This window comes from Apodemus sylvaticus, chromosome X (genome assembly GCF_947179515.1).
Source record: "Apodemus sylvaticus chromosome X, mApoSyl1.1, whole genome shotgun sequence".
Classification (NCBI taxonomy): Eukaryota; Metazoa; Chordata; class Mammalia; order Rodentia; family Muridae; genus Apodemus; species Apodemus sylvaticus.
This window is the reverse complement of record NC_067495.1, coordinates 127104368-127129064: the sequence shown is the minus strand read 5'-3', so window position 1 is coordinate 127129064 and position 24697 is coordinate 127104368. Positions and strand designations below refer to the sequence as shown.

The 24697-nt window shown below is 47.9% G+C and overlaps 1 protein-coding gene across 1 annotated transcript; it reads right to left on the bottom strand.

Moving 5' to 3' along the window:
- Nucleotides 1-472: 472 nt before the first annotated feature.
- Sash3 (SAM and SH3 domain containing 3) lies at nucleotides 473-16104 on the bottom strand. The gene is made up of 8 exons (XM_052170851.1): nucleotides 15842-16104; nucleotides 8117-8212; nucleotides 7134-7280; nucleotides 4334-4475; nucleotides 3037-3185; nucleotides 2661-2870; nucleotides 2357-2507; nucleotides 473-1937 (listed from the first exon to the last, which is right to left on the bottom strand). Exons 1-8 carry the CDS (start codon nucleotides 15896-15898, stop codon nucleotides 1747-1749), a joined length of 1143 nt encoding a protein of 380 aa, XP_052026811.1. The 5' UTR covers nucleotides 15899-16104; the 3' UTR covers nucleotides 473-1746.
- Nucleotides 16105-24697: the final 8593 nt, after the last annotated feature.

Here is a 24697-nt window from a genome sequence, read left to right as displayed (position 1 = left end):
AATGCATGAAGCCCAGGTCTCCATCACCATTCCACTTCCAAGGAAACTGTGACACTTCAGTGTGCTCAGGGTGAGGCTCAGGAGGAAGGCTTTAGAAGACAAGCTGTGCAAACCCTAGCTGTTCCACTTTCCTTCCCTGTAAGCCCCTCCCCAATGTAGATCCTTCTGCACAGCGATGGAGGATTTTAAAGGGCTCCTATTTAAGTGATTATGGGAAGAGGGAAGTAGCTCTTGCCCTGCCAGCTCTCAGACCCCAACTGGGCCTATGGCTATGGTCCTATGAGCCCTGTTCTCAGTAGGGATGTGTGGAAGGATGCATGGAGCCAGCTGTAGCTTTAGACGGAGAGTTAAGTTAGCAGAGTCAAGGATGCCTGCATACTCAGGGAGGCAGAGAGATGCCCTGAGATCAGCTTTAAATAGGGAGCTATCCCTGCCCCAACCCTCTCTCCATAGGAAAGAAAACAGGCGACAGTAACCACGTTCTGTTTATATTTATTGCTACCATTTTGCCTCTCTGCTACTCCTTATGTACATTCAACTCCTTTGCCCAAACCAGAAGTTATGAAAGTTCCTGCTAGTAGTATATCAGAAGCATGCCCACTTACTAAGCAGGTAACCCTCCCTGTGATGGGCACAGTTGACCCTGCTTCAGGAAGGACTGCTCTTGCTATTGGAGTCAAGGGTACCCCAGTAATAGTTGTGATAATCTCCTGATCCTTTGGAGTTAGCACACCAAAACCGTTAGCAGAGCAATGCTGGGTACCATGGAACCTCCAATGTCGAGCAAAGGGCTCCCTTTGTGTCAGGAGATCCACATAAACGACCAAGCCTGGCTCCACACCCGCATCTGGCTTGCAGGAGGCAGGTGTGTCACTGGAATCCAGGTGTCACCATCTTCAATCAGCCTGTAGGAAATCTCATCTGAAGGAGCCAAGAAACAGGTAGAGACACTTATCATATGAGCTATGGGCATTGTTTGAAGTTGGGAAAAGGTGGAGCTCAGTTTGGGCCACACAGGAAGGTAAGAGATGGTTGAGAAGGAGGAGCTATTTCTCTGGAAACCCTAGGCCCTTACAGCCTCTTCAAGAAGCCTATTCCATGGAGTCCTGGGTAGCAGGCAGCTGGAGAGCAAATATTTAAAGGTACACAGTGTCAACTGGTGGGACCCGCAATAACTTCCCATTCGAATCCTGACCAGGCTGAAGCCAAAAGAAGCACAGACATAGTTCAAGACTTAGTGGTCGGACCTCTAAAATGTTGAGAAGGATAGTGGAGACCGGGTGTGAAGCTTCTTTCAAATCTCATTTAAGGAATTCCAAACTCACTTACAATCCACCTGAGATCCTTTGAAAGAGCAAGCTTCCCTAGGGCTTAAGGAGTAGTCTTTGGCGTCCTTCTTAGAAGCAACGTGACAGTGGCGTGAGGGTAAGAAGTTTTTGGGGGCTGTGATCACATGGCATGGCTAGGTCCCTTGGTGCCCCACTTGTATGGCCAGAGTGGGAGAATGGGAGGTATCAGAAGGGGCCATATTGTCAGTCACTGGTGGAAGGAGAGGGTCCAAAAGGCAGTCTCACTCTATCTGAGCCTGTAGCATCCTGGCAGGGCCCTCAGCCGTAAGACTCCCTGGGAAAGTAGGACCAGATTCTGCACCGGTCCTCTGGTCCTAAGCCATTATGGGGGGCCACACCCATCCCTGCAGTCTCTGCAGCGAGGGCTCAGCCTCAGCCTCAAAAGGCCATCTTCACTTCAAGGTGCCCCGGCCAGGGAGAGACCCTGCAGCTGCTCCTCTGCGCCCGCCAGCTCGGCCTCATCACGCCCACTCTCTGAGCCCTCAAAGCAGCCAGAGTCACGTGGGATGTCCACCTTGGGTTCTGACACTGTGTGCGCCGCGGGCTCCTGGCTGCTCTCAGCACCCTCTTCGGCCTCTTCACTGCCAGCTGCCGGGAATGAAGAGAATATGAAGGGACTGGGTCTTAAATGGGATGGAGGTGAAGCTAGGGGTGGGATCGCCAGGTGTTTGTAGAAGCCCTTGAGCTCAAACAGCTCCAGCACAGAGCTGGTTACCAGGCAGCTGGACTTAGACTCTGGGCTATCAGCCAGCTTAAAGCAAATGTCTTACCTTCTCTGGTCTTAATTTCCCCTCTGATCCAAAAGGGAGTTGGACCTGATTACCCCCCATGACTTATCTCCCCACCTCCCCGACACCTCCCTCCCCCCTCCCCGCCCATATACAATTTCCTGGAAACATCAGTTCAAGTGGGGGGGGGGGAAGTGCCTTCCTACTGCAAAGGGGGCCCTGGGGCAGAGAGTGGTCAGAGTCCCAACCTACGCCCCGCCCCACACTAAAGCCGCTCACTGTCATAGTCCAGCAGCAGCTCTGCAGCCGTGAGCAGCTTGGCCCGGTGCTGTGGGTCCATGATGTTCAGCTCATTGAGGTGAGTCTCCCGCAGCTCTTTGAAGTCTTCCAGTGTCTGGTAGCCATTGAGCAGCAGGGTGGACGTGTGTTCCTGGGGGTAGAGACAGGCCATCAGCAATCTCCTTTATAAGCCACCCCTGCCTGGAAGCTGTCCTCTGCACATAGCAGTTGTCCCCTTGACCCCATCCCAGGAGCCAAGCCTGCCTCCTTTGCTCCCAGACATTGATGCGAGTCCAACACAAACCTCCAGGCCAATGCGCTCCAGAAGTTCATGCAGAGTCTTGGGCTTGGGTCTCTTGCATTTGCTCTGTCGGCGACTGGGGCGTACAGGCCCCACGGCCTCCTCAGGTAGCACATCCACGTAGATGAATTTGAAAGAACCCAGCTTGCCATTGAGCAGGCCCAGCCATGTGCCCACAGGTGGCTTTTCAATGATCTGGATCACATCTCCTTTCTGGGGGTGTGGGTAGGGGGGGTCGAGGAAAGAAGAAAGCAGGGAAGGAAGGGGTCACTAGGCTTCTGCTGATACTTTGAGATTTTGGCTTTGTTTTGCTTGTTTTCTTTATGGATGAAGCCTGCCAGGCTCTGGGGGGGGGGGGGGACTCAGATGCCAACTTTACCTGCAGTTTCAATGAGTCGTGGTCATATGGGCTGGGAGTGAAGTCAGTGTGGACTCGGGCACGCCCACAGAAAGGCCCTGAGTACTGGGGAGCTGGTGACTCCTCTGTGAAGCTTCCAGAGCTTGGGCCAGGGCTACAGAGTTCACTGCCTGCAGGAGATGGCCAGAGAGGAAACATGTCTTTGTCTCAAGGCAGCTGGGCCAGGCAGTGCCAAGCAGGGGCACTCCAGGGAGCTCCCAAGGAAACACACTGGGGACACAAGCTGTACTCTAGCAGGAAGTGAGGAAGTGGTTTAGAGCCATCTTCATAGCCATTCTGGGGAATCGGATGGAGCTTTTTACCTCTAGGGCTTTAGACAATGAAGCGCTGGAGAGTTGGATCACAGAGATTAAAGAATGGGCAAAACCAGGAAGCCTTTGGGGCCCAGCAAGGCCCAATGCCCTACTGAACAGGTAAGGAAAACAGAGGCCAGGCAGACAATGTGACTTCCTGAAGGCCTCTCACTTCGGGACTGGTGGGACTGGTTCTACTGCACTTCAGGGTTTCTTCTTCTCCCTATACTGCTCCGTCCACACAGAAAGACATACCTTGCAGGGTTCTTTTACTTTAGTTTATAAGACAACATTTACTAGCAAGGCCTTATAAAGATATAAGCATACTCGCTCTACCTGAGAAGGGCAGGATAGTGGGCATTGTAAGTGGATTTCAGTGGGAGGCAGAGAGATGTGTCTGTAGAACCAGGGAAAGAGTGACAAAAGTGGGGTGAGCTCAAGGGACTTCCTCAGCTAAGGCACCTCAGGCTAGCTCCTGAATTACTAGATGTTCAGTGGTGTACCATAAACTCAATACACAGAGCTCTTGGGGCCAAGAGAATGGTTCTTAAGAACTGCAGCTTCTCTCTGGACTTCAAGATGGGATGTTTCAGATACTCTGGAGGCTGTAGCATGTACGTCCCCTTGGACAGCTAAAGTTTAAGGGGACAATGAGGTTCTTCCTCAGCTCGTGGGCCTTTCCAGGCCTGAGATAGCGAGGCAGGCCAGAGTTCAATAGTGGGTCACTTGGCAAGTCACTTAACTTCTTTGAGCCTTAGTTGCCATATCAACAAAGTGGGGCTAACAGTACAAGTCCTACCAGGTTGTGATGAAGATTTAATGTAAAGTGGGTTGAGAAGTTTCCATTAAGTAGAAGACAAATACGCATTTCCCTTTCAACCCTTTCCCACAAAAGCCCCTGGCACTGCCCCAGCCTCATTCTTTCCTCCAGATTTGGCAGGTGTCCACTCGCTTCCCCTACTCACCTGTTGATGTCTGGCGGCTGAGAGAAGGCAGCTCACGCTCCTCCTGCTCAGAAAAGGCCAGGGCCATCTTCTCAGGACCGGGGCTGTCCAGGCTGTAGTCTGGAGATGTTGGGGAAGCTGAGCCCTCTTCCAGAGTGTCTCCCTGTAGAAAGAGTTTTGGAAGCTCTGAGAAGCCTTGTCGTGGTAACATAGGCCAAGGCCCCAGTGCAGTGGAACTGGGTATGCGCTTGGTTCAGATCAGTTTTGTGACAGGCTCAGTGACAGCATTCTGAACCTTAGTTTCTGCTTTTGTAAAAATGGGGTTGGCAGACCTGGTTTTCCGACATGACAGAAAGAGCACCCCCCCCCCCACACACACACCCAGGCACTTAGTGGACATACTTGGTCAGCTTCCAGTGCTGATGGACAAGAAGAAGAGGCCAAAGCAACTAATATTGGACTTGCTGCTGTTTTCATGACCCAATCAGGCAGACAGTTATGTCAGAGAGCAAATGTCCACATTCTTGCGTACCAGGCTGGCCTGCCGTTTCATTTAATCCTCGAGGTAATACCCGACCTGCCGCTAAGTGCTGTGAGTGGCCTGAGTTTTAAGATAGATAACTTTGCCAAGGCCTGTGGGAAACAACTAAGCTGCTTGACTCCAGAGTTCCTCACACCTCACTTCAGTGCACCTGAGTGGTGGTGTTTATCAGCTGCTTCTCTTAGAGTAAAACACTCCAGGACTTGCCACTTCCCATGTTGTGAATCTGCCCCATCAATGGTCAACACCCAGTACAATTGCATGTCCCTGGATGAGTTGTCAAAAGAGACATCTAGGTTATTTCTGTTATATAGATACTTAGACACACACATGTCTGGAGCATGTGTAAGAATAACAGCTTGTGGTACAATTAGGGGATGATGAATTTTGAAGATTTTTTTTAGCATCGCCTTTGTCCTAGCTACTTTCATGTTAACTTGACAGAAGCTAAAGTTATCAGAGAGGAAGGAGCCTCAGTTAAGAAAATGCCTTCATGAGATCCAGCTGTAAAGCATTTTGTCAATTAGGAATTGATGTGGGAGGGCCCAGCCCATTGTGGGTGGTGCCATCCCTTGGGCTGGTGGTCCTGGGTTCTGTAAGAAAGGAGACTGAGCAAGCCATGGGGAACAAGTCAATAAGTAGCACCCTCCATAGCTTTTGCATTCTCCTGTGTCCAGGTTCCTGCCCTGTCTGAGTTCCTGTCCTGACTCCTCCAATGATGGACTATGATGTGGAGGTGTAAGCCAAATCTCTTCCTCCTCAAGTTGCTTTGGTCGTAATGTTATATTACAGCAATGCTAACTCTAATTAGGACAACCTTTGTTTTTAATAACATGTAGATTTAAAGCTAGCTCTCTATGTCTCTGTGTCTCTGTGTCTCTGTTTCTGTTTCTCTCTATATGTCCGTCTCTCTCTCTCTCTCTCTCTCTCTGTGTGTGTGTGTGTGTGTGTGAGTATGTGTGTGCACGCATGCGCGCATGCGAGTGTTTGGTAGTGTTGGTGATTAAATCCAGGTCTTTGTACATGCTAGACATCTGATTTCTGTCAGTCTATAGAAGTTGCTTTCTAATAATAGTTGTATTTAAACAACTGCCTCCCAAAATTCTTGACAATTGACCAATTGCTCTCACTAGCCAGTTGAGCTGGCTCCAGTATTCAAGACTCCTATAAAAGTCACAAGCACAAGCAGTCCACTGTGTGCTCTAAGCTACTGGGGCTGTTCCTGCCCCATAGCTCTCTGCATCTATCACCTTCCTCCTTGGGCTGAAGTTAGCAACGTCCTTTTTTGTTAGCCTTTGAATTAATGATGGTTCAATTGATCTATTTCTCTTTCTTTTAAAGATTTGTTTTATTTTTAAAATTGTGTGTGTGTGTGTGTGTGTGTGTGTGTGTGGATGGGATGCTGTTGGTGGGTATATGCATATCAGGACAAGTGTCATTAGGAGTCCTGAAGAGGGCCTTGGGCACCTTGAGCTGGAATTACAGGTGGTTTTAAGTCACCTAACGTGATTGTTGGGAAGCAATCTTCCGTTCTCTGAAAGAGCAGTATACACTCTTAACTGCTGAGCCACCCCTTCAGCTCCCCAATCTGTTCGACTTTCTGATGGTTACGAAAGTGATACCATTCCGTGGGAACCGCACTTCAAATCAAATCTTGAATTTGAATCTTTGCCCAGGTTGGCACTGTGGAGTGTGAGCCTCTCTGGTGATGCTGGGTAGCAGCAGCAAGTCATCACTCGCCATCAGCCATCAAACCCTGAGGGGAAGCAAGTGATGCTCTGCGAGGTGCTATGGTGTTAAGCTTAGTAGTGCTTGGTAGGTTACGGGGTATGCATTCTTGACTCATGGCATTGTTAACTTACGGCTTATTGGGGATGCAACCTCATGGTAAACAGAAGAGCATGTGTATTTTTCTCTATATTTTCCTGGAATCAATCCTTGTTAATCAATCCTGGGGGCTTCTTCCGAGGTTTTAAGTTGGGTACATACAGCTCAGGAAAGTGCATCTTCCTTTCAGCTACTCATCTTTACAGGAAGTTTCTGTTGCCCAGACTTTCATCTTTCCTCAAACTCAATCCTTTCCTAGCCAGCCTCCTGCTTCCTGTGCTGGTAAGAAACCCCCTCCCTGCCCAAATCACCTTCATGTGAGCATCCTGTGTGCATGGAGCAGCGTCTCCACATTTTAGTAGTGACTGTTCAGGTGATCATGCTCACTTCCCAGACAGAATGGCCTCCCTAACCCTGCTTGGCCTCAGGCCACCCTTGGATTCCAGGCCTTACCATCTCCTCTGACAAGGCCTTCACCATCATCTTGCCCATCTTCCTGTTCATGGTTCGGGAAATGACTGCCCTCCACTTCTTACCCAACTTTTTGCCACTCTTCCCAGAATCCTCTGGGGTAAGCACACCTGAGTCATCCTCTGGAATCTGTGACAACAAAAGAAGAGGTACAGGGACCATGGTAACACTGACGTGGATCCGGGTTTTGATATACAAAGATGTGTTCAGGATCCTAAATTAGATGATTAGAGAGAGTCAACTCATCCCCGTTCTCACCAGGCCCAATCCTCACCTCAGCCTTATTAATTTGTGATTTAATTTGCTTTCTGCTATGTAATTAATACCTGTAGGATTTTGGGGCGCAGGAATTTAGTACCTAGAAGTGGCACTGTTGGGGTTTTGTGTAAGCTCCACCCCACACCTACCTGGCAATAGCCAGGTATGCCCCGCCCCAGAGATCTGGCCCACTATAAGAGGGGCTACTTGCCCCTCCTCTCTCTCTTTGCCCACCGCTCTCCCACATACTCTCACCTCTCTGCCCCTGGGGCTCTTCCCCCCTTCCACGTGGTCATGGCCGGCCTCCACTCTCTCTCTCTCCTCTCTCTCTCTCTCTCTCTCTCTCTCTCTCTCTCTCTCTCTCTCCCTCTCTCTCTACCACTAATTCCCATCCCCTATTCTGAATAAACTCTACTCTATACCATGTCTGTGTGTGTGTGGTCCCTCAGGGGCAGAGGTGCCCAGGCAAGGGCCCGCCTGGACACCTTCCCCCATGCCGCCTAACCACACTCACCTAACCCCTATATTACCCCCTTTAAGCCCCTTCATCATCCTGCTGAATCCTTCATCCAGAAGCTACCCTGAATCCTTCAGGCACTGTGTTAAGAAAGCTTTGTCCCAGTAATACTAATCCCTCCTATTTCCCCTTTACTCTGCCACCCCCTCTTCCCAGACTCAATACACTCCAAAGAATCTCTGAAACTCACATTATCATCCAGGTTAAATTCTTTCTCGCTCACCACAGGGGAGCTGGGCTTCGATTTGGCAAAATCCTTGAAGCTGCTGGAGCGCTGAAGCGAGAGCTGAAAGAAACAGATGCTTCCATCAGCAGTGCTAAAATGGCTGCCCCACTGGTAGATCGCTTCTCCCTCAGGGCACACACACCCACACCAGGGCTGGGCAGAGCAATAGAAACCCCTGAGGCAAAGGGACAAGATGTACCTTTCTTCACATTTCTACCACTAAAGTTTGATCAGAGAACCCTGGCATGAAAGATTTACTGGGTCAGAGTCAATGTATGCTTTAGCATATATGAAAATGCCAAAAGGGAACTGAGTTGTGATCCCTTTCAAAATCGTGCCTCTGGCTTCCACATTGCTTGTGCACGGAGCCAGGTTGCCAACACAGCGATGGGGTAAACACATCCAGTCCTATAGACTGATGAACTCATGTCTCAGGAAGAGTAAAACAATCCCATCAGATGCTTGCATGACACTTTCCAGAAAAACCACAGGCTTACTTATAGAAGGTGCCCATAGATTTGGTTCATAAACGATTGGAGCTAATTCAGTTTAAGAAAAGCACCATTTTTTTCTCTTGGTTAATCTGAGCTCTTAACCTCAGCCACAGATGTGAGAAGCTGGCCACTGCTGACTTCTGCCACTGTCTAGACTTTGAGGTAAGGCCTGTGTTTGTGTGGATGAGATTATCTACAGGAAGAGATCTTTAACTGTATATACGTGTACATGCTCAGATATCAGCCAGAAAACAGGACAGGACAGGTAACTGGGGTAGCTGCAGGCACAAAGAGCTGAGGCTAAGCCTGTGTCATGATAAACAGACAAGACCAGAAGACACACACACAGGAACCAGGGTTCACAGATGGCCAGACAGATAGAGTGGGGATAGCCTGCAGACACCCAAGATAAGGGCTTGAGGAACCAGAGCTCCAAACACTGACTAAAGCTGAAGGTTTCACATCCTTCTTCCTACTAAACGGGGGTGTGTCCAGTGACAACCCCCTGCCCCAGAGCAGAGGGCAATATCACCTGCCCCTCAACAAGTGCAATTTTTCCTAACTCCTAAGAGATGCAGTATGGCCCTCTGGTACTTTTTCTGGGTCTTGACCAAAGCTGAATCAGCAACTGGGTTTCAGGGTCATGTATTCCTAGAGGTAGTTGACCAGAAACTAGGTCAGCAGTCAGGCCAAGCAGAAACTAGCTTCATCCGGTCACGTACTTGCAGTGCCTGGAGTCTTGGTTGCTCTGTAAGCTCCCTTTGTGATTGAGACCTGGAAAGCAGGACCTTGAGTGTATACCCAGAGAGGGATGTCTGACCATGTGGTGATTCCCATGATTCCCATGTATCGCCTCCATCCTTAGCACCCGCCCACACTATTCTTTCCTCTTTTTCTTTCTTTCCCCTCTCCTCTACCTTGCATCGATTTCCTTTTCTTGTATGGTAGGATACAGCTGCCTGGATGACTTCCCTCTCTTATTGCATGGAAAAGAGGGAACAGAGAGAGGGTGGGCACCAGGCTGGCTTGGGCCCAAGGAGAGCAGGCTAGGTTGCTATTTATAGACTGGTGGGGCCTATTGTGACCTTCCCTCCACAAGAGCTTAGCCTAGTCTCCAGACCAGGAGGCTGAGAGTCGCCCCTGAAACCCCAGGGATTTGCGAGGCTGGAAAGCAAGCAGGAGGGTAGATGTGGGGTAGGAAGTAGGCTTTGTTGGGGAAGAGTAAACTCAGCGCTGGGCTGTTCTAATCACAGCTCTTTCCCCGGGGGCCTTTTCCTGTCATTAATCTGTAGTCTGGGAGGTTGGGAGGAAAGGCCTTTGACTCCCAGGCTCTTGTGACGGCTCCTCTCTCAGAGCTTAAGCCCAAAGCATGAGGAGACAACCCAAAGGGGCCACGAAGATAATCCTGGGGCTTGGACCCAGCCTGCCACTTCTTAGAACAAACAAACAAACAAACAAACAAAAAACAAACAAACAAATAAATATGTCAGGCACATATGATCTTTAGGCTATCAATGGCAAGAGTCAACCAAGGTGGCTTTTTAACCAGGCCTTCCACCATTTTCAAGGGCAGCCCCAAATATCCTGATTGACTTTTGCTCATCCTGGGATAACCCAGCCTAGAGATGAGTTGAAATCCACAAGCTCAACATCATCATCATCATCAACATCATCATCATCATCATCATCATCATCATCATCATCATCATCTGTATTCCCTTTGGAGTGAGGCCTGGCTAGGAGTTGTGCAGGCAAGTGAGACAGCATTGTGCTTAACGAGAGCATGTGGGCCTCTTGGAAACAGCTACACTTTGGGCATTGGGCCTTGCTAAATTCAACTGTGGTATGAGTGGTGTGTGTGGCCTCACATGACTTATTTAACCTTTCTAACCTCAGTTTCTTCTTTTTTCCCACTGACCAGCTGTGTAAGTAAGTTACTATTTTCTCTGTGCAGTTGTTTCCTCATTAGTAAAACAAAGACAAAAAACTTCAGCTGTGCTGAGCTGTTGTCAAGTTGAACCAAGTACGCTCCAGCGCTGGGAATGTCACCTGACACAGTGGTCCTTCCGGGAACACTGGTTTATGTTTAGCCTTTTGTACAACCCATTTACAAACTCTCAACCTGGACATTTCCCCACATAAGACACTATACTTCTAGCAATTGCCAGAGAAATCCCCTTTAGATTCAGTTTACCTGGAGATAACACAAGTGCCTATCAGCTGTAGATGAATTAATTCTATCAGAATTATACAGGACAGAAACCAGCAATGCAATGATCTCAACTATTTTCTTTAGTCCAAAAAATATGACTAAATCTCACCAACACACAGTTGATGAACGTGGCTCGGCCTCCCCCAAAAGTCTGACCCTTAATTCTCCCTACACAAAGTTCAAAGCACAGAGAGACTCATTTAAGCTGTTGGAAGTCAAGAAAGTACTTACTCTGCGGAGGAGGGTATGTGGTGACAGGTAGGGTTGTGAAGTTTCTGGAATTTCAGACTGAGTGCTGCCTACCTGGGGATATCTATTTTAATGGAAACTCACCATATGGATATCATACTCAGATTTTTTTTTAAAAAGGTTCCTCCTCCATTTTCAAAGGCAGCATCCCTACAGAGATCCTCTCATGACTTTTCCAGTGCTCCAGGTGGCACACCTTTCCTACATATCCCTTGAATTGCCCTCTAAGTTACTTTACTAGTCCATGCCCCAGCCTCTGTGTATATGTGAAACCATCATAGAAAGGTTAACTACCACCCGTATACCCAATAGCTTGCCAAGTTCTTCACATGTGATGACAGCCTATTCCAGCATCATCAACTCCGTATTATATCCCCAGCTCTCCATGGAGGAAATGGAGATGCAGAGAAATTAAATGTTCTAGGCAGAGTCACATGCCTGGTAGTGGAGACATGAGAGCAGGGCCCTCCTAAACCCAGGTCTGGGACCTGGAAGGCCGTGTGATTTAGCATGCTTGTGCCACCTCACAGCTAGTGCAGTGGCTCCCAAAGCAAGATAGAAAGGGACTGGGGATAGTGCTGACTACAGGGACTGTTTGCCTGGAGCCTCCAGGAGAACAAGCAGGGGCAGAAGAAGAACATTGGAATGGGCTTGGGCAGGACATGTGGTTTCCCTGTCACATGTTGAAGATACAATCTTCCTACAGACTTCCTGGTCCTCTGTCTCTTATAAGAAGTGGGGGGAGGTTGATTGGGGAATGGGCCGAGGGAAGAGGGCTTATGGGACATATGGGGAGGGGGCAACCGGGAAAGGGAAAATCATTTGGAATGTAAACAAAGAATATAGAAAATAAAAAAGTATTCTACATTTCAGATTTTGTTTTTTGAGACAGTGCCTCAAATAGCCCAGGTTGGCCTCTAATTTGTGATGTAGCAGAGGATGACTAATATTCATTACATGTTACAAGTCTGTGGCTGCTATATTGAACTGACAGCTCTATGAATACTAGATAGCATTCTACTCAGTGAGCTACATCGTTAGCCCTTCCAATTTAAACAAAATCAAATATTTGCATATATATAATGAGCTATTTTGGCAATGTGACATCTAAACATGAATTTTGTATATGTTTTATATAGTCCTTATACACATAGCTTGAGGGTAATTTTATAGAGGACTTATAGTGAGTGAGCCTGTGTTTTGACTGTGACCTTTCACATGAGGTCAGGTGAGAAATTTTCTACTTGTGGCATGATGTTGATTTTCAAGATCCTTCAGAGCTTGGAGCATTTCATATTTCTGTAACAAGGATGCTCAACCTGTAGTGCAACTGCTGAGCATGCCTCGTTGGGGTGACACTCTAGACCTGTGACATGAGGACCACCCCATGGGGAGTGCTGTGCTAGTATTGAGGAAGAGAGAAGAAAAAGACTGGAAGGAGGCAACAACCTAGCACTTGAGCACGAGCCTAGGTTCCTTTGTATTTGCCCTGGAGGGAGGCCAGAAAATAGGGATCCATTGGTGATGGGCTGTCTTTAGGGAAGACACGTCTAGAACAAATCCCTCTCCATTTCTTAGTCCTGGACAGGATGTTTGGTGGAAGTAAGAGCGAAAGGAAAGTAGTTCCAACCTGAAGATGATGCAAGTGTCCACAGAGCAGCTAAGGGAAGGCCCTCCCACTCTGGAGCATCCTGCATCCTTACGAACCACAGCAGGTACCATGTTCTGAACCTACTAGAGCTGAGGCCTGCCGCCTCCTCTGTTCTGTTGGCTCGTCTCATCTCTCAGTCCACAACTCTCTGGGTGTTCCTTGCAGAGTTCTATGGGAGGACTAAAGGCTTGTGTTTTTTTTTTTTTTAAACCATCTTGCTTTGACAGCATATTTATTTATTTATTTATATATTTATTTTAAAGATTTGTTTATTCATTATATGTAAGTACACTGTAGCTGTCTTCAGACACTCCAGAAGATAGTATCAGATCTTGTTACAGATGGTTGTGAGCCACCATGTGGTTGCTGGGATTTGAACTCAGGACTTTTGGAAGAGCAGTCAGTGCTCTTAACCGCTGAGCCATCTCTCCAGCCTCAAGGCTTGTGCTTGTTACTCTCTCCCAGTGCTTCTGAGATCACTTAGGGGACAAGGGGATGTAGAAAGGAGGAGCTAAGATTCTGAAATTAAGCACCCTGGCTTGGAATGCTGCAACACACGCTCTCTGACAGCTCCGGCCAAATGTCCACTGTGAAATCAGTATATACCTGTCTCTACTCTGAGGTTGCAGTGAAAGCAAGCTAAACCGTGACTAAAGTACAGAGTGTAGCATGCGGCCACTGACAAGCCTTCCCTCAGTGTGGCTCTTCATGCTGTTTGGTCTTTCTTCCTGTACTTCAAGACTGGGACACTGCTGGGTGGTGGTGACACACGCCTGTAATCCCAGCACTCTGGGAGGCAGAGGCAGGTGGATTTCTGAGTTTGAGGCCAGCCTGGTCTACAGAGTGAGTTCCAGGACAGCCAGGGCTACACAGAGAAACCCTGTCTCGGAAAAAACTAAATCCAAAAAAAAAAAAAAAAAAAAAAAAACCCAATCCCCCCCCCCCCAAAAAAAAAAGACAGGAACCTTGGTTTATTCTTTGCTGTGCCTTGTCCATCTGGGCTCATGCCCAAGCAAGAACCCCCTTGTAGGCAGAAGCACACACGTGAGAGAGTGCTCTCACAACTATTATTCCAGTGCGCCCTACCTTCAGAGATCACCTTTTCTTTCAGAGCTGAAGAACTGAGGCCCACCGGAAGTACTGTCCAGGGTCCTATGGCAGAATGGTGTCTCCCCAGTACATTTTCATTGGCTGAAGGAGCCAAGGCAGGGACAGAAGAAGGGAGGAGCTTCCTTTGTCCGCATGTATTCCCTTCTACCACATAACCTCCGTTTCCAAAGGGAAGGGACTTAACTTCAGTCATCTGGCAGTCAAAGATGAAGCTGGCTACTGTCTCTGGGCCTTGGGACAATGCCACATCTTCTGGAAATTTGGTTGTGCTACAGGCATTTTTATAGTATGGGGCTTGGGTATGGAAAGACAAGCTCATCTTGCGTCTTGGAGGTTGCCAAAGGCACTGGCAGGGGTGAGGTGCAGTTTGTGTGGACGATTCTTTTCTAAAGGATGTGGGCCACAGACTTTTCTAGAAGAAACCTGGAGGAATTCCCAGAGGCCCATCTGCCAAATGCAGAGTCTGGGTAACTAGAGCCAAGAAAGAGGAAAGGGATTTCTTGTTCTGTGTGCTGTGGGGCACCTCTGCCTGAGGTAGGACAGGGCCATAGTGTCAGCTCTTTCTCAGAGTTTTTCTTCCAGCCTGATTCTCCTGCGGTTTGGGGCCTACCAGGGTCGATATAGCAGTCTCTGTTTTTCTCATGAGCTTGAGAGCAAGGGGAAGTGGCTTTGCTCTTGAGGAGTGGCAGCCAATGACAAGCCTTTGGGGCCTAGTTTTGGCGGGGGTGGGGGGGTGGGGTGACAAGGCCCTGTGTGACTATTCACAAATCTCCCCCTCCTCCACCTACCACCACTGCAACCTCAGAGAAGCACCTGAAGTAGAGAGAGTGCAGACAAAAGAGGCAGCCACCCAGATCCTGAGAGATGGGACAGGATGCACACACCAGTGCTCGCGGCCTGTCTCTTAGTCGTCACCTACTGCCTGGGAACTGTTCTGATGAGGGGGCATTCCCCACAGTGTATCTGAGTTGAATTCCAACGGGAAATGGATAGGGCCCAGTGAAAGTCCTAGAGGCCCCAGATTAGTGCTTGGATCTAGTCAGGCCTGCTTTGGACCGTTCCTGTGGTCCACTTAGACATGCAGACTGAATGGGCCCATTGCCTGGGAGAGTCCTATCATAAAATAGAACTCTCCATATGCAGCCAGAGAAACCTGGATATAAGAGTCTTCAAGAATCATTCAGTCTACCTGCTGTCTCAGGAAGATGAACACTTCAGCCATTTTTGACAGCTCCCTTCCTTCCTGGACTTTGAAATCTTCCCTCCCTCCCCCAACGAACTTTTCCTCCTTAGCTCTCACACCTACTCACCATGTATGTCATCAGCTTCATTTCTCATTTTTCATAAGTTCGCCTACCCAGAAAGAACCTGTTCAATGCCCCTCTCCACGCCTTGAATTTCACCGCACTTTTGGTGGGCTCTTTTTCTGAGTGTAAAAATTATTGCTCCATCTCTAGTGGCCTGGGCAGATGTGGTAGATCTGAGCCTAGTGGGCAGTGGCTATGACTCCTGCCAAAGAGTAGGGAGTCTATGGCCACCTTGGGTGGATAAGCTAGTAGGGCCCCTTGAATGAGATAGTTCTCGGAAGACACACTTAAGTAGGAGAGACACAGAACCTGGGGGGGGGGGGGAGGACAACATTAATTATGCTCTTTGGATTCAACTTGAACCCTACAGTTTGATCCTCAAACTGAAGTCTGTGGATTTAACCCTTACGTTCTTCAGTGAATAACTCTGGACTTCCAAAGTCCCAACTTATAGCTCTATATTCCAGAATTTCGAAAGTATCTTCCCTACTTTTACTACTCTAGTAAGCAGTAAGCCCCATCTCCTTCCTTTCTGGAAGAACCCTCACCTACAAGCTCAACATATATAGCCTTGATTCAACTTCTAGCTTCTAAGAGTCCAGGAAGGCACCGATAGACAGTGTAGAGGAGAGAAGGAAGGAGTGAGTCGTCAAAGATGCTTCTTACCTTTTTCTTCTGACTCGGCTCCTTGTCACTGGCGTTGGAGGGTTTGCGCCGCAACATGGTCCTCTACAGAGATAGCACTCCTGCTCGGCTCTCCAAGGTGCTAAGATACAAACGTCTCTTGCTAAAGCCTCCCCAGCACCAGCCAGGTGGCACGGCATACACTGAGCCTCGGGCTGCTACTCTTACTGCCGCAGTGGCAGTTTGGGGTTGCGGGCCATGGACACCCAGCAGCAGCGGCCTACAGGAAACCTTGCCACGTGACCTGCTCTTACAGCAATCATGGCCCCTGCCGGCCTCTAGGGAGGAAGGAAGTCCCAGCTTCAGTCTCCAGAGATTCCGATGCAGACAGATCTTGAGTTGAACAGTCAGAGAAAAGTCCCAATCCTGTTGTCTCCGGTCATTCACTATAGTTCTTTTATGTTCTGGCTTATTCAGGCTCTACACTCACTGACTAAAGCTCCGAAATCAGAAGGCAAACAATCTACCTGCCTGTTGAGTAAATGCCCCCAGTCCATTTGCAACTTCCAAGTCATTACTAAGATCATGATTACCATTATTGTCACCCCTGTGACCATCATCTTTATCATCATCACTACTGCCACCATTACCAGATACCCATTACTCCTACAACTGTGACCCTCCCCTCCCCCACAGCCATCATCCCTCCTACCATCCCTACTGCCGTCAGCATGCCTTAGCTATTTCAAAAAAGTCTCCATAATTGGATTTCACACTGTTTAGATAAATATCCTTTACTGTTTTCATCATCTAGCACCTCTATCTAAACAGAAGTTTACGTCTTACCAAGAATCATACTGTACAGGAGGCAGAACATTGGTTTGGGGACATTTGGAAAGATTGGAGGGACAAATAACGAAGGAAATATTTAAAGCTCTCATCTCTTCAGAGATTTCTATTGCTTCATCATCCTTTTACCCATCACCTTTACAGATACTGCAGTCATCTCCATGATGCTCTCAGACCTACAACCTTCAACAGCCCTGTATCCAGCATTCCTAAAGCTATCGATCCAGCAACTATCCACATTTCTGTCCGCACACCTATGGTTTTCATTCTAGATGAGGTGTGCCTACACACACCAACTCCTCAACTCACACAAGAACAACTGAGAAACATTTGAAGGCAATGCCAAATCAACAGCAGGTGCCCCATTCAAAAGGCATTTATTAACTGTCTGAGCACTAAACCCATCTTGTGGGTTATGTTCAGCAGATGAGGATGGTGATAACGGTGACAACGACGATGATGACAAGGATTATGGCGACAATGGCAATGTTGATTTGCAGTGCTGATTTCTGTTTACTACAAAGCAACTGGTATGTATCATATACACCTTATCAAATACTGATGAACAATAAAATGGAATTTCAAAAAAAGTCTCCATAATTGGATTTCACACTGTTTAGATAAATATCCTTTACTGTTTTCATCATCTAGCACCTCTATCTAAACAGAAGTTTACGTCTTACCAAGAATCATACTGTACAGGAGGCAGAACATTGGTTTGGGGACATTTGGAAAGATTGGAGGGACAGATAACTAAGGACATAGAGAATTTTTTGGAGGTGATGAATATGTTTGTTTATTTTGATTGTGGTGATAATTTTAGGAATGTATACCTCAGAAAAACTATCTTTAATTTTTAATGAAAATAAAGCCCCCATTTCTCACTCTCAAGGCCTTACTGTGCCCAGGCTGTCTTGGAACTTGGGATGCTCATACCTCTGCTTCTTGAGTGCTGGGATTATAGATGTGTACCACCATGACTGGCTGAACTAGTCTGGAACTGTGTGATTTTATGTGTGCATGTACGTGCATGTGTGCATGCTCAGGCCGCGTGCTCAGCCGTGCATTCACATCTGGGGGTTAGTTGTCAATGCTGGATATAATCTATTACTCTCTACCCTAGTTTTTGAGAAAGGGTCTCTCATCACATCTAGAGCTCATGGTTTTAAGCTAGACTGGCTGGCTAGTGAACCTCTGGGGTCCACAGGCCTCTGCCTTCCACATCTAGTGCTGGAGTTATAGATGTCATCGCATCACCCAGCTTTTATATAGGTGCTAGGGATACGAACTCAAGTATTCATGCTTTTACAACAAGCACTTTCTTCAAAGAGCCATCTTCCTAGCCTGAAAGATACAATTTGATTTTTTTACATGGCTGATTAGCATTCAGTTGTCTGAACCCACAATAATTACCTTGCCTTGGTTGATTATTTTTTAATGCACAAGTACTTATTGAATGTCCTTAAGGTAAATGCTCAGTCATATCTATAAGTTCATGATTTAGGTTAAGTGTCTAGAAAGTTTGGAATTGCTGGGGTAAGGGATGTGCATGTTTTCCCCCTTAATTCAAAGATAGTTTTATTCTTAGAATAAAAGAATTCTTCAAAGAATATAGAAGAGAACAGTTAAGAAATAAACTCTCAGAGGGACATGAAACTGAATATTTATTTTCAGTGAGGAGTACATCTTACCTGGTCCATGCCCTGCCTACAACTTTCATTTCCTAACCTCAGACATCATTGTAAAGAAATAAAACGATTCACCTTTGCAAGGCTTTCGTTTCTTTGACACTTGTGAAATCTCGAGCAAGCCTGTCCCAGCACCCAAGATGTTCTGGTGACTTCCTCCCTGGACCCTAAGGCCTTCAATCATCTGCCTGTGAGCTAAGGAAAGGTCAAAGTCCATCTCTCTCAAGATTAAGCCATATCTCCTCAGGCTCTAGTTCAGCCAAACTACTAGGCTGACTCATGAAAAGATTCTGCATTCTACAGCTCTTCCTGACTGACTGGAGCTTTTCAGTTCAAAAGTCTTTCCTTGACTGCCGAGAGGTATGAACATGTCAACTAGCTAAGGCTTTGCAGGATGTTTAGAAGCCTGAAAGCTAGGAGGTAGATAAGGCATCAAGCCTGTGGGAATTCAAGAGTGATCCCAGGTCATCCTCTCCAGAGTCTGGGATAGCGTGTTGCTGGCCTTTGTGCAGGGATACCTGAGGCTTGCTAAGCCAGAGGGGATAGATACTTCAGGCTTAGGAGGCCAGGAGCCTCAGAAGGTGAGAGCGGCACACAGAACCTTCCGGGCCTGCTCAGAGTCCCTGGCCCCGGGCTCAGGATGTGCCCGCTTCCTGTTCGCCCAGCCCCCAGCAGCAAGCACAGCTCACACACTAACCGCAGAACCTTCAGAGGCTGCCAGCAAGTCAGGGTGGGCGTTGGGCTGCTGAGGCCTGGGAAAGGGGGAGGGGTAAAATGAGAGATGAGGGCATTCTGGACAGAATAGAGAGAGGTGGCCCACCCCACCAGACAGTATTCTCAGCCTCTCCCCTTCTTTTCTTTTAGATTTGCATGAGACCTGGTCCACAGCCTGTGTTCTGGGCATCCACGGTCTCTCTCTCCCTCAAACATACTTGCCTTCCTCCAGCCTTGCTTTCAATAGATGACCCTGGCAGGAGTCCCAGTGGGTCAAGCTCCAGAAAGCTAATGGGTTCTAAATACTTGTTTAATAGGCTTCTGCACCATATTTGCAGTTTATAGGTTCCATTCCAGGTACACAGAGAGCTCAGCTAAAGTAGTGACCCAGGGCAGAACAGTTCAATGAACAAGGGCCACCTTACCCTTGATAATGGGCAGGATAATGCAGGACTCAGGAACTTGCTGTGGCCACCGCCTTATGCTAGGCTGTCAAAGTCCCTTGTACCTGAGAGCTGCCATCCTAGGTGGAGTGGCAGGCTCTCATTTGCCCTGGGCTTGTTCCTTTGCCAAAAACTCTATTAGATACTTCACAAATCTTCAGTTCTACTGTAACACTCCAGAGAAGCAAGGGAGGTGGTTTAGGCTGGGATAAATTATTGCAAAGCTGCGGCCTAGAAGGAAGTATGAATATCAGGTAAAGGAACCCTGATTTTAGCATACAATTGTGTGTGTACGCGCGTGCGCATGTGTGTCCATGTATCTGTGTGTGGTGTTTAGGGTTATATTACAGATAGTGAGGTGAGTCAGAATTCTCAGGTGGTGGATGTGGCAGCGCTGTAGACACAGACACAGGGCCCTTGTAGACTGTAGTCACACATAGCAGGAAGGTAACCTGATGGCATTACAACAGCCTTCCAAGTCTCATTTTCCAGGAAGTCAAGGTACAGTGGTGTTAAGTGATGTACGACTGCACAGCTAATAATTGATGGGAGCTGAGTTCTAAGCTCCAGCAGGTCTTGGTCTGGGGTCACACTATTAAGCATTTTCGTTAAGGTGCTTCTCAGAGTTTTTTTTAAAGGGGAGATGAAAGCATTGTGGAACATTTTGCCATAGCCTTTTCTCTCTGCTGGGATTATGTTGGACTGGGTACAGGGCTAGATGCCACAGGGCCACCCCGAAGTAGGCCCAGAGAGGCGTGAACAGGATGTAGAAGGCATCTGAGGTCACATGATTTGCACTACAGCTGCAGTACGTGGGGCTGATTAAGTGGGAATGACACTTAGGGAGACCCTTGTCATGACGTCACGGAGTAAACAAACTTCGCCCAGAGAGTTGTGGGAGGAATTTGAGGCAAGTCAAGTTCTAACACCTGTCCTGTAGAGGAACACATGAACGAGGCCAGGAAGGATGAGGAATAGGAAAATAGATGACTTGGATTCATTTGAAGGAAGAAGTTTTGGATACTTAGCTGCTACTAATTCAGTCTTTGTTAAATAGTGGTCTTGTCTCTAGACATATCCAAGCGAGGATTATGTCGTCTCTTGAAATACATGGGGATTTCCAGGTGAAGCTTACCACCTTAGCCACCTGGCCTGTCATCTGTCTTTGGGTAACTGCAAGCAAGGGCAAAGGGGAGACAGAGGTAGGAACCTCTAGCATATGTGCCTAACATATAACATGTGCAAAATACACACTGGGCTTTCAGCTCAGGAACACTGGGGAGCTCCTGCCAGAGAGACAATCATATCTGGAGTTCTGAACTCGTGATAAGGTCTTGGTTCAAAAACAAAAACCACCTGCCAGCAGCTGTGGCAGTTACCCTCCGAAGAGGAGGCGGGGCTTTGGTGCTCAGAACAAAACATGCTATGACTCATTGGAGGGCCTTAGCATGGAGGACTAGGTGTGGCTGGGTTGCTGTGCCCAGAACTCAGTCCCAAGGTTACCAGGACAAAAGTCTATGATCAATGAACTTCAGAGGCCATGGGGACAATTTTCGGAGGCAGGTTGAACTGAATTCAAAATGTTCTTAAGGGATACAGAACCTGGGGCACGTGGCATCATATGTGATGAGGCTTCGTGAAGGCTGATGACGCGGGTCTCGTGTTTGAGTGTGTGTGTGTGTGTGTATATGAGAGACAGACAGACACAGAGACAGACAGACAGACAGACACAGAGAAGCAGAGACAGAGGCAGAGGGACCAGGCTTATTACAGATCACCTACACAGAGTACTCATGGGACGTACTTAATGACCCTGCATCAGTTCCCTCTGGGAGACATTTATTTTTTAAACCTTACCAAAGCCAAGACAAAGTTGGTGACAACTATTTTGGAGCCCCTGCCTCCTCCCCACATCCTGTTGGCACCTCCCACTTTCTTGTATCCCCTCTAAACCTCTGCCCCATGATTCCATGAGCCCAAATCTTGTGTGTCTTCATAGCTTCTGCATGTCTACCTTGTCAAGTCAAGGGCCCTCTGCCCAGACAAGAACACAGGTAACAAGGTAAGTAAAAAGGCCCGAAGCTGCTTGGGACCAGCTAGGAGGGAAACCAGTTTTTCAGCTTCAGGGCCTTGCCACAGCTCACTGGGGTTTTCTCAACCATCCATCCTACCCGACCTAAGCTGCTTGCTAAGTTCCTGTTTCATAGAGAAACACAGAAGTTAAGAGATGGGCCAGCCTCAGAGCAAGGGCTGGCTGGGTAGGGGGTTGGGAAGGGCCTCCCACTCCCAGCTGTGACGAGCCATAGGGGATGGACCGGGGATGGACAGAGAGGAAACAGTGCCTACTAAATCTCCACATTCCTATTTTTCTGAGGCCAAGGGTGCCCAACTGTCCATTTGAGGAAGTGCCCAGTGAGATGGTAAAATTCACTGCTGACGTGGGTTAAGTAGTAGGATAGCCCAGCCCCTTCTGAGGTCCCAGCCCATGACCAGCTACAGCCAGTTGACTTGCAAAGAGTGAGAGATGGCTTCGTTCTCACTTATAGATGAATATGTATACTCCCCACAAGTGTATTTGTGTATCGGCAAATTTTCACATATCCTTTTGAAGTCTAAGAATGATTTAAAGCACAAAGAATTTTATTATCAATATTTGAAGGCTGAGGCAGGAGGATTGCCATGAATTCAAGGTCAACCTGGAGAATTACAGGCCATCCAGCTCATATATAGTAAGACCCTGCCACAGCAACAACAAACAAACAAAAATGTGGTTGAAAGCAGAGCTTGGTGGTGTCTTCTCCCAGCACTTGGGAGACGAGGGCAGAAGGGTAGAGAGTCTGAGGCCAGCCTGGGGTAGATAGAGAACCTCGGTCTGAAAAATATATCTCAATAGCTTACCACTGTTATCAGAGTTACATGGCCTCAAACAGGTTTCAGTTTGTTCACTAGAGGCTATATCGGAAGGACAGAAGAGCACATTCCAAGTGGGAGAAGAGAGAGACCCATGTACCCATGTACCCATGCTAGGCCCAGTCTGTCTGTCTATCTACCTGTCAGTCTGTCTCTCTGTCGCTCTGTCCCCTCCCTCCTCTGCTTGTGGCCCAGGGTATAGCTCTCAGCTACTTCTCCAGCACCACCACATCTGCCTGCTGTCATGTTCCCTGTCATGACAATAATGGACTAAGCCTCTGGAACCATAAGCAAGCCCTCAATTAAATGCTTTCCTTTATACAAAGAAAAACAAAGGAAGCGGAGTGTCTGGGATTGGATCCTGGCTCTGGTCCTGGCTCGTTGTCTGACCTTGGGTGTGTCCCTTTTTTCTTTCTGGTTGCGATGCGCCTATTCAGGACTGAATATAGAACTTGCAGGGTTGGGTGCAGAATGGAAACGTGGGGCTCTTTTTCAAAAGCATTAAGAATTATGAAACGAGGCAGAGGATAGAAGCAAAGCCAGCTTCCACTACATAGTGACCTTGAGGCCACCCTGGATTACAAGAGGCTCTGTCTCAAAACACAAAAACCAATGAACAGATAAAAAAAAAAACAAAAAAGCAAGGAAGGAAGAAAAGAATTGTAAGACAGGCAGCTGGGAAGGGACCATAAAACCCAGCTTGAGGCCCCTCTGAGCACAAGTCCCTGAAAAAAAATGCCCAGGTTATCCCCACCCCACCCCCAAAGCTGACCCTTCAACTACTTGTATGGAAAGCCCAGGGGGCTGCTGGCTGCTAGAGCCCTGCTTTTTGTGACAGGCCCTGCAGCGTTTCTAAGGAAACTCGGGCTCTAGGGAGCATAGTTAGAAAAAGCCAAATTAGAAACTAGCCCCAACAGCCTTTTCAGAGGGAGAGGGGAGAGCAGGGGAGGGGAGGGAGAGGGAGGGGGGAAGGGCAGAGGGAGAGGAAGAGGGAGAGGGAGGGAGAAATGTAATTTGAGCCCCAAATAAATTGTTGTCCCATCTGCCTCTGAAGGGAGCTTGCGCTAGGTGAGAAACAGCATTATTATCTTTTGTCTGTGTAGCTTCCTGATTTACAGAGTAATGCCACATCCTGGTCTTACAGGCCAGTTCTCTACAACCTCATCAGGAAGTCTGCATGGGTAGTTTACAGAACTGATAACCAGAGACTAGAGAGGTGACTTGCCCAAGACCACACAGACTGCTACAACTGAGGCTAGAGGCCTTAGTTAGATACCTAACTCCTAGGAATGGGGAAGGACCTTTCTGTATGGCCTGCTGTACAGCACCTATAAGGTCAGGAGAAATAAGGTAAATTAGGATTGGAGCCCAAGAAGCTATCACTCTTCAATTCCTAGTGATGTCATAGGAGCTCCTTCAGGTGCCTGTCTTAACTGTATACACATCCACTGTCTCCCTGACCCTACAGTGAGGCACTTAAACAGGAACAGTTGGGGTCAGCCCTCCAGGTCCCAAGGTAGGAAGGATCTGGGCTGGTTGAAGGCCCTTTTACAGCTGTTCATCTGAGGCAGGGATTAATCTCAAGGCCTTATGGTGACACAGCGAAGCTAAATCACAAGGAGAAGATTGGGTGGGGTTTCTAGGTTTGGCTTCAATGAGCTGCAAATGGGGCTTGGTTAGTGCTAGTGACTGGGAGAATGTCGGGAGCAAGTGTCAGGACACACGGGACAGGCTTGGGCAGGCCGGCCCTGGGGAAGCAGGCAGTCCAGAATTTGCTTCTCCTCAGCTGTGTGAGCCCAGTGGAGCCTGCTTTCTCATTTGAAAAGTGGCAAGAGTCACGCTTCTCGTCTTCTTTTCAGAGAGCAGGTCCTTGAGCCTGTTTGTGTTGTTAAATTCTGTTTCATTTGGCAACTTGATATAAAAGCCACATTGAGCAAGTTGTTTGCCCTCCAGCCGCTTTGAAAAAATGAGAAGAACGCCAATGCCTTCTCATGGTTTGGAAGATCAAATGAGAAAGTGCATGAAAGCTCTCAGAACAAACGGTGGGACAGAACGCAGTAACGAGAGTGAGGCTGGTGAGATTTTTTAGGAGCAGTAGTAGCTCTCAGAGACCTAGTGACACCTCAAACAGGCTCACCCACCACAGGCTTCTCGGTAAGGGCAAGACAGCTCTGCAGGCCTTTGGAAGCAGATTTGGGTGGATATATATATATATTTCCGGAGTCTCCATACATCATTTTCACATTTGGAAAATTAGGCCTTGTTGTCTCAGCCCAGGCAAACTCAACCTTTGC